The sequence below is a fragment of the Melanerpes formicivorus genome, unplaced genomic scaffold (genome assembly GCF_026170545.1).
Source record: "Melanerpes formicivorus ecotype bairdi unplaced genomic scaffold, bMelFor1.0.p_v2 SCAF_1, whole genome shotgun sequence".
NCBI classification, from domain to species: domain Eukaryota; kingdom Metazoa; phylum Chordata; class Aves; order Piciformes; family Picidae; genus Melanerpes; species Melanerpes formicivorus.
The window spans coordinates 67,100,071-67,116,062 of record NW_027142353.1 but is presented as its reverse complement, the minus strand read 5'-3'; the positions used below and the strand labels follow the sequence as shown (position 1 = coordinate 67,116,062).

The 15,992-nt window shown below is 44.4% G+C and overlaps 1 protein-coding gene across 4 annotated transcripts in view; it reads left to right on the top strand.

Annotated features, from left to right (window-relative positions):
• The window catches only part of NAALAD2 (N-acetylated alpha-linked acidic dipeptidase 2), a 79,394-nt gene that overhangs the window by 57,112 nt on the left and 6,290 nt on the right, over positions 1–15,992 (top strand). For all 4 annotated transcript variants that reach the window (XM_068145771.1, XM_068145762.1, XM_068145753.1 and 1 more), the window contains 5 exons: positions 3,935–4,002; positions 7,412–7,503; positions 10,362–10,452; positions 11,312–11,576; positions 14,967–15,048. In XM_068145771.1, coding sequence (XP_068001872.1) covers positions 3,935–4,002; positions 7,412–7,503; positions 10,362–10,452; positions 11,312–11,576; positions 14,967–15,048 — 598 coding nt within the window. The remainder of the gene's footprint in view (positions 1–3,934; positions 4,003–7,411; positions 7,504–10,361; positions 10,453–11,311; positions 11,577–14,966; positions 15,049–15,992) is intronic.

Sequence of the window (15,992 nt, the reverse complement as noted above, 5' to 3'; positions counted from 1 at the left end):
TTTAGGCTGGAGGTGAGGAGAAAGTTCTTCACCAAGCGAGTCATTCGTCATTGGAATGTGCTGCCCAGGGAGGTGGTTGAGTCGCCGTCCCTGGAGGCATTCAAGAGGGGATTAGATGTGGCACTTGGTGCCATGGTCTAGTCATGGGGTCTGTGTTGATAGGTTGGACTCGATGATCCTCGAGGTCCTTTCCAACCTAAATTATACTGTGATACTGTGCCTGATATAGAAATTCTTCTCAGAAAGAGAGATTGGCCATTGGGATGTGCTGCCCAGGGAGGTGGTGGAGTCACCATCACTGGAGGTGTTCAAGAAAGGATTGGATGTGGCACTTGGTGCCAGGTTTAATTAGTCATGAGATGTTAGGTTATAGGTAATAGGTTGGACTTGATGATCTCTGAGGTCTTTTCCAGCCTTATTGATTCTATGATTCTGTGTGTATTATGGCAGGGCTCTTCTAGAAGCAATAACCACTAAAGAATGTTTCACAAAAACACCTGCTCCATCATTATCTAGTTTTCTATGCTCTTCATATCAGGAGAAGACTCTGTTGTAGAGGATTGCTTTCCAGAAAATGGACTTTGAATTTTGGGTCCAAGGCTATGGCCTAAGTCACATAATCCTTAAATTACACTGAGCTTTATTACAGAAGGACTTCATTCACTCTTGTCTGGGTTGAAATAAATATCAATAGAGTCTTACAATATTGTCCTGCATCCTCAGTGACTCAGGGCATTGCTCTTCCCATGTTAAACCAAACTCATCTGGGCTTAGTGTGTGTGAATGAAATGGATATCACCAGGCCCATTTAAGAACTCTTCTTGTTCCTGTCAGCTGCAAATTTTGTCTGTCACTAAAGGATTTCAAAGGAAGAAAAGCCAGACTCAGTTTCTACAGGCTCAGTTGAATTGGGCTGCTGGGAAGGGTTAGAGCTGTTCCTTCAATTATGCAGCCAACATGCTGGGTAAAAAAAGTAGGGCAGAATTTCACACCTAGAAGATGTCACAAATGAAATAATGGCTTTACAACTGCTTCCTGCTCTCAGCAGTGATTGCAACACGTAGTTTTCAGTTGGTTTGCAGCCAACATGCTGCTGCCTTAACAATTTTCTTCTCAATCTTCATTATTCAAACATGTTCCTTGCCTCATGCATTAAAGAAAATGTGAAAGTAAAACCACTGGCAAAGAGAAATGTAGTAAGAACTCCATAGTCAGTGTGCTGTCCTAACTATCTTGGGCATCTTTCACCTGGTACCATGTTCAGTGTACTGTTTTGAGTACCTTGGACATCTTTCACATGGGTGAGCACTAAAATCCCCTTTAGAGCCATAGTATCTAAGGCTATCTGTGGCTATCATCATACATTCTCCACAGGAAAATTTGTGCTACATTTTGGACTGCATATTATTTCTATTCATTGTCCTCTAGCAATGAAAAGAACAGTAGGCCATCCTTTTGAGTGTTTCTGTGACTTCAATTTCAGTTCAAAATATAGGATCATAGAATTGTTAGAGCTGGAAGTGACCTCAAGGATTTTCTAGGTTCCAACCCCCCTGCCATGGGCAGGGACACCTCACACTACAGCAGGCTGCTCAGAGCCACATCCAGCCTGGCCTTAAAAACCTCCAGGGATGAGGCTTCCACCACCTTCCTGGGCAACCTGTGCCAGTCTCTCACCACCCTCCTGGGGGAGAACTTCTTCCTACCACCCAATTGAATCTATCCATTTCTAGTTTTGTTCCATTCTCCCTAGCCCTGTCACTCCTTGACACCCTAAAAAGTCCCTCCCCAGATTTCTTGTAGCCCCCTTCAGATACTAGAAGGCCACAATTAGGTCTTCTCAGAGCCTTCTCTTCTCCAGACTGAACAACTCCCTCAGTCTGTCCTCATAGCAGAGCAGCTCCAGCCCTCTGCTCATCCTTGTGGCCCTTCTCTGGACACCTTCCAGCACCTCCAGATCCTTCCTGTACTAGGGGCTCCAGAACTGGACACAGTACTCCAGTGGGGTCTCACCAGGGCAGAGTAGAGGGGGAGAATCACCTCCCTCGACCTGCTGGCTATGCATGAGACCAGGATGTGGTGCGGGACAGTGTCGAAGGCTTTGCTCAGGCCCAGGTAAATGACATCAGTTGCTCAGCCTTCATCTATTAATGTAGACTCTCCTTGGAAACTTTGCTAATATTATCTACCATTTTTCCATCATCATGGGGCTTTTTGTAATTGTCAGTCTAGTCCTTCTGTGAGTACACACTGTGCAAAGGATGAGCCAGAGGTCTTATGTCCTATCAAACCCCAGTAACTATCTGAGAGCTTCTGTGTGCTTTGTTGTCCCAGCCTTCTCATCCCTCTTCTCTTTGTTGTTTGTTTCTGAGGACAGAGATGTTTTCTCAGCTGCCTTCCAGTGGCTGTAGTCTATAGAGAAGAATGCTTTACACTCTTGCCTGCCTCAAAAGTGGTGATAGTTTCTTTTCCATGAGGCTTTTGGTGCTGTAACTCATATTATCTCAGTATGGGATGCTTTAGCATAGCCTGGAGGCAGTGTGGCACCAGAAGAGACAGCTTGGGAGACAGTACATGAACACATTATTCTGCACCTTTGTTGCCTCCTATTTGGGTGAGACTTAGTTCTGAAATGTAAAATGCCAAATGTCTTGCAAGTCTTACTCAGCTGACTTCTCTTTCAGACACAGTCTGCAAAAACTTAGAGAAAGCAACTCTTTATGATAAGAAGCAGCTGCATCGAAAGGCTTCTTAAAACCTCTTGCAGGGAATATGTCTTTCCTCCTGCAGAGTTCCTGAATACATTATTTTTAACACTACACAAAAAATAGCATGTTACCTTTGCTACAAGCTTGAGGCAGCACAAGTGGCAAGGGCTTGTAGCTGATGAGAGATAGTTAGGTGTATTGTAGAACTGTGGGAAAGCATAATCACATTACTGTGTGTCATTCTGCCCATGTACACTGCACTGGTTAGGCCACACCTCGAGTCCTGTGTCCAGTTCTGGGCCCCTCAGTTTCGGAAGGAGGTTGACTTGCTGGAGTGTGTCCAGAGAAGGGCAACAAAGTTGGTGAAGGGTTTGGAACACAATCCCAATGAGGAGAGGCTGAGGGAGCTGGGGTTGCTTAGCCTGGAGAAGAGGAGACTCAGGGGTGACCTTATGGCTCTCTACAACTACCTGAAGGGGGGTTGTAGACAGGCAGAGGTTGGTCTCTTCTCCCAGGCAGCCAGCACCAGAACAAGAGGACACAGTCTCAAGCTGCACCAGGGGAGGTTTAGGCTGGAGGTTAGGAGGAAGTTTTACACAGAGAGAGGGATTGCCCTTTGGAATGTGCTGCCCAAGGAGGTGGTGGAGTCACCATCGCTGGAGGTGTTCAGGAGGAGACTTGATGGGGTGCTTGGTTGCATGGTTTAGTTGATTAGGTGATGTTGGATGATAGGCTGGACACGGTGATCTTGAAGGCCTCTTCCAACCTGGTTTGGTCTATTCTATTCTATTCTATTCTATTCTATTCTATTCTATTCTATTCTATTCTATTCTATTCTATTCTATTCTATTCTATTCCATTCCATTCCATTCCATTCCATTCCATTCCATTCCATTCCATTCCATTCCATTCCATTCCATTCCATTCCATTCCATTCCATGCAACATAGAATCACAGAACCACACAGAATGTTAGGGGTTGGAAGGGAGCTCAAAAGATCAACTAGTCCAACCCTCCTTCCAGAGACACATCATTTATTGTGTGGTAGCAGCAGTTTATACAGCATGACCAAACAGTCCATTTCTCTATATAGTCTAAGGAAAGATCTATATTCTTGCCTTGGAGTTTAAAACTGTCTGAGGAAGGAGTGGAGGGTTTAATCTGTTATGAAGATAACACCACTGGGACCTGAGGGGAACATTTCCATATCTTTGTTCTGTTTTCAGGTAACTACACATTAAGAGTTGACTGCACCCCTCTTCTCTACAACCTAGTGTATAACCTGACAAAAGAGGTACAGCATCAGAATGTCTCTTATTTGTGACTGCAAGCTTATTGGATAAAATTTGATTATTGATTGATATTTGGTTTATCTCATCACTGTGCTGGAAGAATCCTGATCCCACCAAAATCAATGGCAAAACATCCCATCAGTGGTACACAGCCCAGACTCACACTTCCTCAGTTTTCTTAGAAAGGTTGATGCATTCCTTGCCACATTTGTCTACAGGAGTGGTTTTTTTCTACTGCCAGACCCTGGACTGCCTCTCATCTCTTTCAAAAATAACCCCCTGGTTCCATTTTTACAGCGGTTCAACGCTGTAGTTTTCCTTTCCAAACTCTCTTTCATTTATCGGTGTTGAACTTTTCTCTGTCATTCATGGAGAACTGTGGAATTTTCCCCAAGAAAAACATGTTTTAGTGGACTCCTGGAGACAAGTCAGGGATACCAAAGTGTGTTTGCTGAATGATCACTGCTAGCAAGGACACTGCTCTTGTTGGCAGACCCTGTAGAAATGTAGCATGTGTTTTACTTGGCTTTGCTGCTTCTAGCATCACCAAAGAAAATTCATTTAAAGATTCAAATATCTCTGTTCTCCAGATGGCTAAAAATATCAGTGAACTGCATTGGATACCGAGAGAAAGGATATAAAGCAACAGTCAGGATAGGGAAGCTCTGGTTTCCAGAGGCATCTGCTTCATTTGCCTTTTCCCCTCTTCATTTGCATTCAGACAGCTTTTTACACAGATAACCAGAGTACAGTCTGCACCTTTGCTAATCAGCTGGGGCTTTTCCACTACTCTGGAAAACCCCTACATTTTTGTAAGGGTTAGAAGGGCTAAGGCAGGGTGATTCTATTCTTAGTTTTGCTGTCTCAACTGCAGTGCATTTGAGTTTGGATGACACGGGGAAGATAGATGTGCGCAACAAAGCCTCAGCTCATCAAGTGTTTGCATATCCTGCCCTGTGCACTTCAGGAGTCCTAGCTAATTCTTGGGAAAAGCATAAATGGGATGGAAATGATTCTTATGTTTTGTAGAAGGCTTTTGCATGGGATAGAATTTCCTTCAGAAAGCACAGTGTGTGAAAGAACATCAGTGCAGACGTGGGTGACTATGCATGGCCAGAGAAAGGCATTTCTCTTCCAAGTATCCAACATTTCAGGATCTCTTTGCTCTTCTTGGTTTTCAGTGAGCCATTTCCTCACACACAAAAAATGTAGCATACACAGGAAGTGTCATCTTTGAAGGAGCTCTGCATTTAAGTGTGATCCTTGGCATGCAGGTCGGACATTTAGATGCTGACAGCATTTTTGCCCCTACTCTACAGCCAAGCTTTAGACAATTGGCCACCACCAGCCAGCGTCTGCAAGAGTTCAACTCCAGTTTCCCTGTTCTGATCATCACTTCTTGCTTTGATTTATACTTAAAGAACCCTGCATCTTCCCTTGAGGTAGCAGCAAGCTCATAGTGATTCAGACTTGGATCTAAGTCAGAGCAAAGAGCATGGTTTACTAGGCTCTCAGTGTTCTGTGAAAAAGCTGGCCAATGGTTTTTGCACGACCAGAGCTGTCAGAGTAACATCTCTGCCAGAGCAGGGAGTGCTCTCACTCCCCTGTGTCAGAGTTCAGCTTGCTCTTATTAATGTGCCATTTTCAATTTAGCCCTAGAACTTGACCTCAGTGCCCTGAAAAGGACAGCAGCCAAGCAGCTACTTCACAAAGTTGTTATTTTTTCTGCAAGCTGCTGACGTAGCCTCAGAGGTCAGGGCCCTCTGGATTTTCAATTTGAAGTCTGTATATTTTTCACTGCAGAATTTAAGCCTCAACAACGTTGTATGACCATGTATCTAGCCATCAACATTTGTGCTTTGTATTTTGAGGGAGGAAAAAAAACATCCCAATCCTCTGCACTTCATAATCTATTTTATATCTAAAAGACCATGGCTATTAAAGACTGTTGACGTCTAGGTGGAGCCCAGGGTCAGAGCCTGGGGTTATTTTTACTTCTGTCACAGATTTTTCTAAGTGCTTTGGTCAACTAATTTTATACTCTTTCTTTCTCTTTCTTGATACCCTCCCTCCCTCTCTTCCTCTATTCATTCTTTCTTTCTTTCTTTCTTTCTTTCTTTCTTTCTTTCTTTCTTTCTTTCTTTCTTTCTTTCTTTCTTTCTTTCTTTCTTTCTTTCTTTCTTTCTTTCTTTCTTTCTTTCTTTCTTTCTTTCTTTCTTTCTTTCTTTCTTTCTTTCTTTCTTTCTTTCTTTCTTTCTTTCTTTCTTTCTTTCTTTCTTTCTTTCTTTCTTTCTTTCTTTCTTTCTTTCTTTCTTTCTTTCTTTCTTTCTTTCTTTCTTTCTTCTTCTTTCTTTCTCTTTCTCTCTTCTCTTTCTCTCCTTCTCTCCTTCCTTCCTTCCTTCCTTCCTTCCTTCCTTCCTTCCTTCCTTCCTTCCTTCCTTCCTTCCTTCCTTCCTTCCTTCCTTCCTTCCTTCCTTCCTTCCTTCCTTCCTTCCTTCCTTCCTCATAATAAATAATAATAATAATAATAATAATAATAATAATAAAACAACACCAGGTTGGAAGAGACCTTCAAGATCATCGCGTCCAACCCATCAACCAATCCAACCCACCCAAACAGCTAACCCATGGCACCAAGCACCCCATCAAGTCTCCTCCTGAACACCTCCAATGATGGTGACTCCACCACCTCCTTCCTTCCTTCTCTCCTTCCTTCTTTCTTCCCTTCCTTCCTTTCCTCTTTCTTAGTTTTCCTGGCTGTGTGATGACTGTACTAATACTTACTTTTGCTAGGGTAAGGGTGGGAGCTACATCTGTGCATACACTGTGTTGTGCAAAGGTTCTCCAGTTTGGTTGAGCTCTCTTGGCACTTCTGTAGTATACTTAGTGACTTGTTTTGATCCTTCGCTGTAGGAAAGGCAGTTAAATTTCTAGCTCAGCCTGTTGAGACAATATTGCTGCTGTGTGGTGCAAACCTCTACAGGGTTAGGGCTGTTGTCTGCCTGCTGAAAGGAGAGCAGCTGGGGCATCCTGGCTACTGAAGGAGCTCCACAGTGTTACATGTGATGGTTTTGTATGTACCTAGCTCTATAAGGTGGTAAGAAGTCCCCAAAATCCCAAAGATCCACTTCCCCCAGAGGTGAATGTGTCTCAGCTAGTGTCCTTGAACTTTGAACCTGTTCTTTCCCACTGTCTATGGTTGGTTCCAAGTGCCTGTGAGATGCTTTTTGTGGTTGGGATGCATAAATGTGTGTAACAAATACAGATAGCGCACGTGTACCGCACGTGTACTCCCCTGCCTGCAGCAATGCTGCTGTTTAACAGAATGAGGTACGTAGCTGTAAAGGTCTCCTTTAATAATGCATTGGGTTAGAGGTACTTCCAGTGAGATTATAACATTTTCCTCTCCAGATTTTAAGCCCTGATGAGGGTTATGAAAATAAGTCTCTTTATGAGAGCTGGCTTGACAAAGATCCTGCAGCTGAAAATAACAGCTATCCCAGGTACGTTGTTAATCTCTGCTTTTCTTAACCATTTCTTTCCTTCCACAGTTTTTGTTTTCTTCATATCATAGCATGGCTGCTCTCCAGAATTGTTCAAGAGGTGCTATTGATGACAGTAGTACAAAGCCTTTTAGTACAAGGTGACTCTCTGGCAATATTTTTTACAGTAAAATAAAGCAGCATTTTATCACTTCTTTTTTTCCAATGCCAGTGACACCTATACCTGCTGTAAAAGGAAACCTCACACTCTTTAAAGGCCTTTTGTTAGGAGAAAAGCAACCTGGAAAGCAATCCAAAAGAGCAGAGCAGGGAAACTGGTCAAAATATAGTTTAGTCACTTCACCAGAGATAATATCAACGTTGTTAGGATAAGTAAACGCTCAGCTGAAAGCAACTGCCCAGAGTGGTAAGTAAAAAGCTCTTGTGACCCTTGTTCTTTGTTGATACAGTGGATGTAAATGTAATATGTTAAAAAATCTACATCTGAGGGCATGGAAACTTCATGTTTGAAGGTATTAAACATCCAAAGCTCTCTTTCAGCCTATGACTCACAAGACTCTAAAGTAAGAAGCAATAGGACAAGAGGAAAAAGCCTCAGGTTACACCAGGGGAGGTTTAGAATACAGAATGAAGCAGGTTGGAAAAGACCTTTGAGATCATCAAGTCCAACCTATCACCCAACACCATCTGATCAACTAAACCACAGCACTAAGTGCCTCATCCAGTCTCTTCTTAAACACCTCCAGTGAGGGTGACTCCAACACCTCCCTGGGTAACCCATTCCAGCGGCCAAGATTGGATATTAGGAAAAATTTATTCGCTGCAAGGGTTGTAAAACAATGGAAGAGGCTGCCTGGGGAAGTGGTGGAGTCACTGTGCCTGGAGGTGTTTAAAAGACATGTAGATGTACTGAGGGCCATGGTTTAGTGGTGAATTGGCAGTGTTAGGTCAAGAGTGGGACTTGATGATCTGAGAGGTCTCTTCCAAGCAAAACAATTCCAAGATTCTGTGATTCTTTGATTAAATATTCACAATGTGGCACTACTCATGTCAGGTGAATAGAACTGCCCTTTTGTGTGATTTGACCACACTGTTATGCACATATTTCCCTATCTTTCACAGTATCACAGTATCATTAAGGTTGGAAGAGACCTCAAAGATCATCAAGTCCAACCTACCAACACAGACCTCATGACTAGACCATGCCAACAAGTCCCATATCCAATCCCCTCTTGAACACCTCCAGGGATGGGGACTACACCACCTCCCAGGCCCAAGCAGATGAGTTTCTAGATGTATTGGGCTCATTTGAAGGCCACAATATCTGACCTTTCTCAGTTGAGTCAAATAGTGCCTTGCAGAAATTTGTAATAGCAAAAAAAGCGGAATAAGAGAATAATTTTTTTCTTTGTTTTCAGCTGAGAAACATCAATTATTCACAAGGCTGGACATATCATACTTGATGGGGTGCTTGGTGCCATGGGTTAGTTGTTTAGGTGGGTTGGATTGGTTGATGGGTTGGACGCAATGATTTTGAAGGTCTCGTCCAACCTGGTCTATTCTATTCCAACTTGGAATAAAACTTAAGTAAATATTTGCAAATACTTAGAATATTGAACATGAGGCAGCTGTGTGCCCAGGTGGCCAAGAAGGCCAATGGCATCCTGGCCTGGATCAGGAATAGTGTGGCCAGCAGGAGCAGGGAAGTCCTTCTGCCCCTGCAATTGGCCCTTGGAATGTGCTGCCCAGGGAGGTGGTGGAGTCACCATCCCTGGAGGTGTTCAAGAGGGGACTGGATGTGGCACTTGCTGCCATGGTTTAGTTAGTCCTGAGGTGTTGGGTGATAGGTTGGACTTGATGGTCTCTTGAGGTCTTTTTCAATCTTATTGATTCTGTGATTCTATGATTTGTTAACAATTCTCTTCTGTTCTGCCTTGCCACATCTCCCCAGCAGATGGCAATGTTCGCTCGTAAGTAGCAAAAGCCAATTATGACTTCTGCAGGGGAAGGTTTTTATCGTTGATTCTAGCAGAATACACAAAGTAATGTAAAAAAACATCTGCTTTGACATGTATTGCCGCCCGATTTTTATTAGTTTGGAAGTAGCTGATGACTGTTTTAAGATTGCAGAGACACGTCCGGTACGATGGTGCAGCTCTTGTGCATAATGTGTACTTTTTGTGCTTGTTTCAAATGTGCTCAGTGGCATAATCAGCATTGCTACCTCTACAAGATCTTCCTAGCAATGCTGAATTAGTCATAGAATCACAGAATAATAGAATCACTAAGGTTGGAAAAGATCTCAGGGAACATCAAGTCCAACCTATCACCCAACACCTCATGACTAACTAAACCATGGCTTCAGGTACCACATCCAATCCCCTCTTGAACACCTCCAGTGATGGTGACTCCACCACCTCCCTGGGCAGCACATTCCAGTGGCCAATCTCCCTTTCTGGGAAGAACTTTCTCCTCATCTCAAGCCTAAACCTCCCCTGGCACAGCTTGAGACTGTGTCCTCTTGTTCTGGTGCTGGTTGCCTGGGAGAAGAGACCAACCCCCACCTGGCTACAACCTCCCTTCAGGTAGTTGTAGAGAGCATTGAGGTCTCCCCTGAGCCTCCTCTTCTCCAGGCTAAGCAACCCCAGCTCCCTCAGCCTCTCCTCATAGTGTGGTGGAATAAAATCAGAGTGATTAAGCTTGCCACTCACCTAGCCTCTGCTCCTCCTCCTGCCCCTGATGTGCCCTCCAGAAGAACTGACCTCCAGTTCTTTGAAAAAAACCCTGCATTTTGCATAGGTTACTACCCTGCTGTTCATTAAGTGTTCTCCCTCAGACCTTGTCTCTTCTCCATGCAGAATAAACAAGCTGGGCTCAGGCAGTGATTTTGAAGCTTACTTTCAGCGACTGGGAATTGCGGCAGGCAGAGTCCGATACACCAAGAACAGGGTAAGTATGGCAGACTGCTTGAAGAAGTTTGCCAGTGATAAGCAGTCAGGTCTCAACAGCATTTATTTATGATTTAAGAAAAAAAACAGCTTCAAAGGGTCTTTGGCTGTTCCATGCATTAGTGCCATTCCTTACCTTAGCCAGAAACCTGAATGTTTGAAGAATAAAACATGTTGCAGTGATGTGAGTATAGAATACAGAGTGCAGAATACAGAATCAACCAGGTTGGAAAAGAGCTTTGAGATCATTGAGTCCAGCTTATCACCCAACACCATCTGATCAACTAAACCATGGCACCAAGTGCCTCATCCAGGCTCTTCTTAAACACCTCCAGTGATGGTGACTTCACCACCCTCCCTGGGCAGCACATTCCAATGGACAATCTCTCTGTCTGGGAAGAAGACAAGTCTCAGGGGAGACCTTATTGCTCTCTACAACTGCCTGAAGGGAGGTTGTAGCCAGGTGGGGGGTAGGTGTCTTTTCCCAGGCAACCAGCACCAGAACAAGAGGACACAGTCACAAGATGCACCAGGGGGAGGTTTAGGCTGGATGTGAGGAAGAAATTCTTCTCAGAAAGAGAGATTGGCCATTGGAATGTGCTGCCCAGGGAAGGTGGTGGAGTCACCATCACTGGAGGTGTTTAGGAAGAGACTGGATGGGGTGCTTGGTGCCATGGGTTAGTTGATTAGATGGTGTTGGGTGATAGGTTGGACTCGATGATCTCGAAGATCTCTTCCAACCTGGTCTGGTCTGGTGTGGTTTGGTCTATGCTATGCTATGCTATGCTATTCTTGTCTATTCTATTCCTTAGCTGCCACCAGAACACAGGGCACTAACAATTTTCCCTGTTCTTTTGCAGAAAGCAGACAAGTTCAGCAATTATCCAGTTTATCACACTGTCTATGAGACCTTTGAGTTAGTGGAAAAATTTTATGACCCCACATTCAAGAAACAGCTGACAGTTGCCCAGCTACGAGGCAAACTGGTTTATGAACTGGCAGATGCCCAGGTCATTCCCTTCGACTGTAGAGATTATGGAGAAGCTTTAAAAGAATATAGCAACAGAATTTATAAACTGGCCAAGAAACATGAAGCACAGATGGAACTGTACAGCGTGTCATTTGGTGAGTAGTAGCCACAGGACTGTGTCTGCAGGGCATAAATTAGAATCATGAAGAGACACATTTTGTCTGTTACAGCTCGGAGACTGGATTCCTTGCTTTCATGTTTCAGGAATAGTGTGGCCAGCAGGAGCAGGGAGGTCATTCTACCCCTGGGCTCAGCACTGGTTAGGCCACACCGTGAGTCCTGTGTCCAGTTCTGGGCTCCTGAATTTAAGAAGGGTATTGAGTTGCTGGAAGGTGTCCAGAGAAGGGCAACAAAGCTGGGGAGGGGTTTGGAGCACAGCCCTGTGAGGAGAGGCTGAGTGAGCTGGGGTTGCTTAGCCTGGAGAAGAGGAGACTCAGGGGTGACCTTATTGCTCTCTACAACTACCTGAAGGGAGGTTGTAGCCAGGTGGGGGTTGGTCTCTTCTCCCAGGCAACCAGCACCAGGACAAGAGGACACAGTCTCAGGCTGTGCCAGGGGAAGTTTAGGCTGGATGTTACGAAGAAATTCTTCACAGTGATTGGCCATTGGAATGTGCTGCCCAGGGAGGTGGTGGAGTCACCTTCACTGGAGGTGTTTAGGAAGAGCCTGGATGAGGCACTTGGGAGGCACTTGGTGCCATGGTTTAGTTGATTAGATGGTTTTGGGTGATAGGTTGGACTCAATGATCTCTGAGGTCTTTTCCAACCTGGTTAATTCTATTCTATTCTATTCTATTCTATTCTATTCTATTCTATTCTATTCTATTCTATTCTATTCTATTCTATTCTATTCTATTCTATTCTATTCTATTCTATTCTAACTCTGCCTTAACAAAGAGCGTCTGTGCTCCAGACCCCTCCCCAGCTTTGTTGCCCTTCTCTGGACATGTTCAGGTGTCTCAATATCCTTCTCAAATTGAGTAGCCCAGAAGTGGACACAGGACTCAAGGTGTGGCCTAACCAGTGCAGTGTACAGAGGCACAATGACCTCCCTGCTCCTGCTGGCCACACTATTCCTGATGCAGGCCAGGATGCCATTGGCCTTCTTGGCCGCCTGGGCACACTGCTGGCTCATGTTCAGCCTACTATCAACCAGTGCTCCCAGGTCCCTTTCTGTCTCTAATATCTGATCAGTTTTAAGTTATTCCTTGTATAACTTAACCTTGAATGCATATTTCTTGTTCAGCCTGTGGTACCAGAGTACATGAAAATATATAGGCAGTTTTCTCAATACTGTGAAGATTAAAATTCCTTTCACTCAGTATTTCCATGGAGTTGCCTACTGCCAACACTGAGTGTTAGCATACTGTTAATTAAGCCTGAATAAATCATGTAGTTGTCCTTCAGAATAATAGATTAAGTTTCTTATTTGCCTTTGGATTCACATTTCAGCTGCTCCTCTGCCACAACAAAGGCTGGAAACTGGGGTTTTTTCATCAACTATATGTACTTGCTACCAGGAACTGAAGTTTGCAGGGGGCAGGGGGGAAGAAATGCTGTGATATTTGCTAAAATAAGTGGCACTGACAACACTGCCTATCTGGTGAACATGGTCACAAATTCTTTCAAGGATTTTCAGATGATCTCTTTTTTTTTTCCTTCTCTTAAATCCCCTCCTACTGCTTCTGAAACACAAGCTGTTGTCATGATATGGAGATGATGTCAGCAGGGCAGGACTCTGTCCTCTGGCAAACTAGCAACTATTGCCACAATTGTGGACAAGTGTAAATTCTCACCCTCCCAAGGTGACTTGGGTCTGCCTGTATGGCAGTTTGTAAACAGCCTGCATGCATAAAATCTGTGCCTCTCATTATATAAAGCAGACTAAAATGTTAATACAAGGACAAGCAAGTGTGGGCTGGCGGTGAGTAAATAAGTTTGCTGGAAATAGACATGCAAGCAAGACTGCAGAGCAGCTTTGGATAGGAGTCCTGTGGACAGCAAATAGTGTGATAAATCTCTCCACAGAAAGCCTATCACACTAAAATGGTGTGAGAAATTTATAAACAGGGAAGGGCCACAGTTGCCAGTGGAGGACTGGGTTTAGCAGATGACCTAATTGTGTGCCCCATAGTCCTGTGTGATGAAAGACACATCCCTCCAGTTTGTCTAAAGCTTTCTGAAATTAGTGGGCAAAACCTGTGTTGTAAATCTTCCTTCTTTGTAAATGACTTGAGTTTGGATAAGGCCAGAAATTCTTCTCCTCATAATATTCCCCTTCTTACTCCCCCAAAAGAAATGCAGAAGTTGATACTTTCCCCAGCTCTGTATTAAATCATGGAACCAATCAGGTTAGAAAAGACCTCAGAGATCATCAAGTCCAACCTGTCACCCAACACCTCATGACTAACTAAACCATGGGTTCAAGTGTCACATCCAATTCCCTCTTGAACACCACCAGTGATGGTGACTCCACCACCTCCCTGGGCAGCACATCCCAATGACGAATGACTCTCTCGGTGAAGAGCTTTCTCCTCACCTCCAGCCTAAACCTCCCCTGGCACAGCTTGAGACTGTGTCCTCTTGTTCTGGTGCTGGTTGCCTGGGAGAAGAGACCACCACCCACCTGGCTACAACCTCCCTTCAGGGAGTTGTAGACAGCAATAAGGTCTCCCCTGAGCCTCCTCTTCTCCAGGCTAAACACCCCCAGCTCCCTCAGCCTCTCCTCATAGGGCTCCTCTTCCATAGGAAAATCCGCAGCTGATATTGCCATTAACTGCTTCTTATTTCACATGGCTTAGACACAGTGCCAAGGAGAGAGGCAGGAAGAAGGAACTGACTTAGTGGCCAGCCTGCCTGCTGATAGTCAGGCCAGTGGGGCTGGGGAGGGGTTGAGCAGCAGCACCATATGGCGGCACGCGTGCTGGCGGCAGAGACGCGCTGTAATTCCCGGGCACGTGCAGAGCAAGCGTGGGACTTGGCTGCTTTCATCTACCATGTCTACCCCTGTCTTCCCCAGCAGCTGTGTCTTTTATGCCTCACCTAATACTACTCAAAATATACATCACACTCTTCTGTCATGAGGTGAATAGGACATAATGTTCCGAGGGGGAAATCCTGCTGCCCTGCTGGTAGTTTTTGATGGAAGGCAGAGTTTTTATACCTAAATGCTGCAGTGCATCCCTTTGTTACAAAGGCAACTGCAGAGCTCTCTGTCAGCAAAGCCAGCCAGGCTTTTCCTCACCAGGCAGAAGGAAGATGTGAAAGCTTTAATGCTTCATCGTGGCCTTGTTGCACAAGGTCTTTCCTATTACTGCTCGTATGTAGAGTCTGCACTAGGGAAACTAATGAATTATGGAAACCCAGCAAAATTAATGCAGTCTCATCAACTAAACAAATGAAGGATTTTCTCTCACTGGGCAATTGAATGGTAAATTGAATTCAGCAGGAGCTCTGAAGTTGCTCACAAAGCTCTTCTTTTTCTAGATTCTCTTTTTTCTGCTGTGGTGAACTTCTCAAAGGCTGCTGCTGAATTTCACCGGAGACTCGAAGCAGTCAACAAGAAAGAGTAAGTCTGAAAATAAATAAATAAAGGAAAATGATGTGTATCTGTCTTAGATAGCCAGGGCAGCCCTTGCTCTCCTGAGACTACACAAGGAGTCTCTCTGATTAGTGTCAAATAGAGCCCTTGAACTCTGAGTCAAACACTGTCTGCTATGATTAATTCTGCTTCCCGTGCTGAATAGTATCAGCCATAGAGTTTATTACTGGTATCAACTTGTCATTTAATTGTTACAATATATGGAAAGGCAGGCAGCAGTGAGGGTTAAAGTTGGACTGAGCTCTGTATTTAGATAGAATAGAATAGAATAGAATAGAATAGAATAGAATAGAATAGAATAGAATAGACCAGACCAGGTTGGAAGAGACCTTCAAGATCATCACGTCCAACCCATCAACCAATCCAACCCACCCAAACAGCTAACCCATGGCACCAAGCACCCCATCAAGTCTCCTCCTGAACACCTCCAATGATGGTGACTCCACCACCTCCCCAGGCAGCCCATTCCAATGGGCAATCACTCTCTCTGTGTAGAACTTCTTCCTAACATCCAGCCTAAACCTCCTGCCAGAATTTGTACTTTCAGCACACCTCAAGGAGACAGGATGATGCTTCAGAACATCTAAGACATCCATATGATGCTTGCAAACCTAAGGACCTTATGAGATTCATGCCCTCTGAGTGCAGTGGCTAGAGGCCAGGATCTCCTAGGCACACAGTATGGTACCAGATAATTGTGGTTAGGCAACTGAATCCCATCCTTACTAAGTTACTGAGAAGAATGTGAGGAGAAATTTCTTCCCAGAAAGAGTAATTGGCTATTGGAGTGTGCTGCCCAGGGAGGTGATGGAGTCACCATCCCTGGAGGTGTTCAAAAAATGAGTGGATGTGACACTTGGAGGCATGGTGTAGTTGTCAGGAAGTTGGACTTGATGATCTCTGAGGTCTTT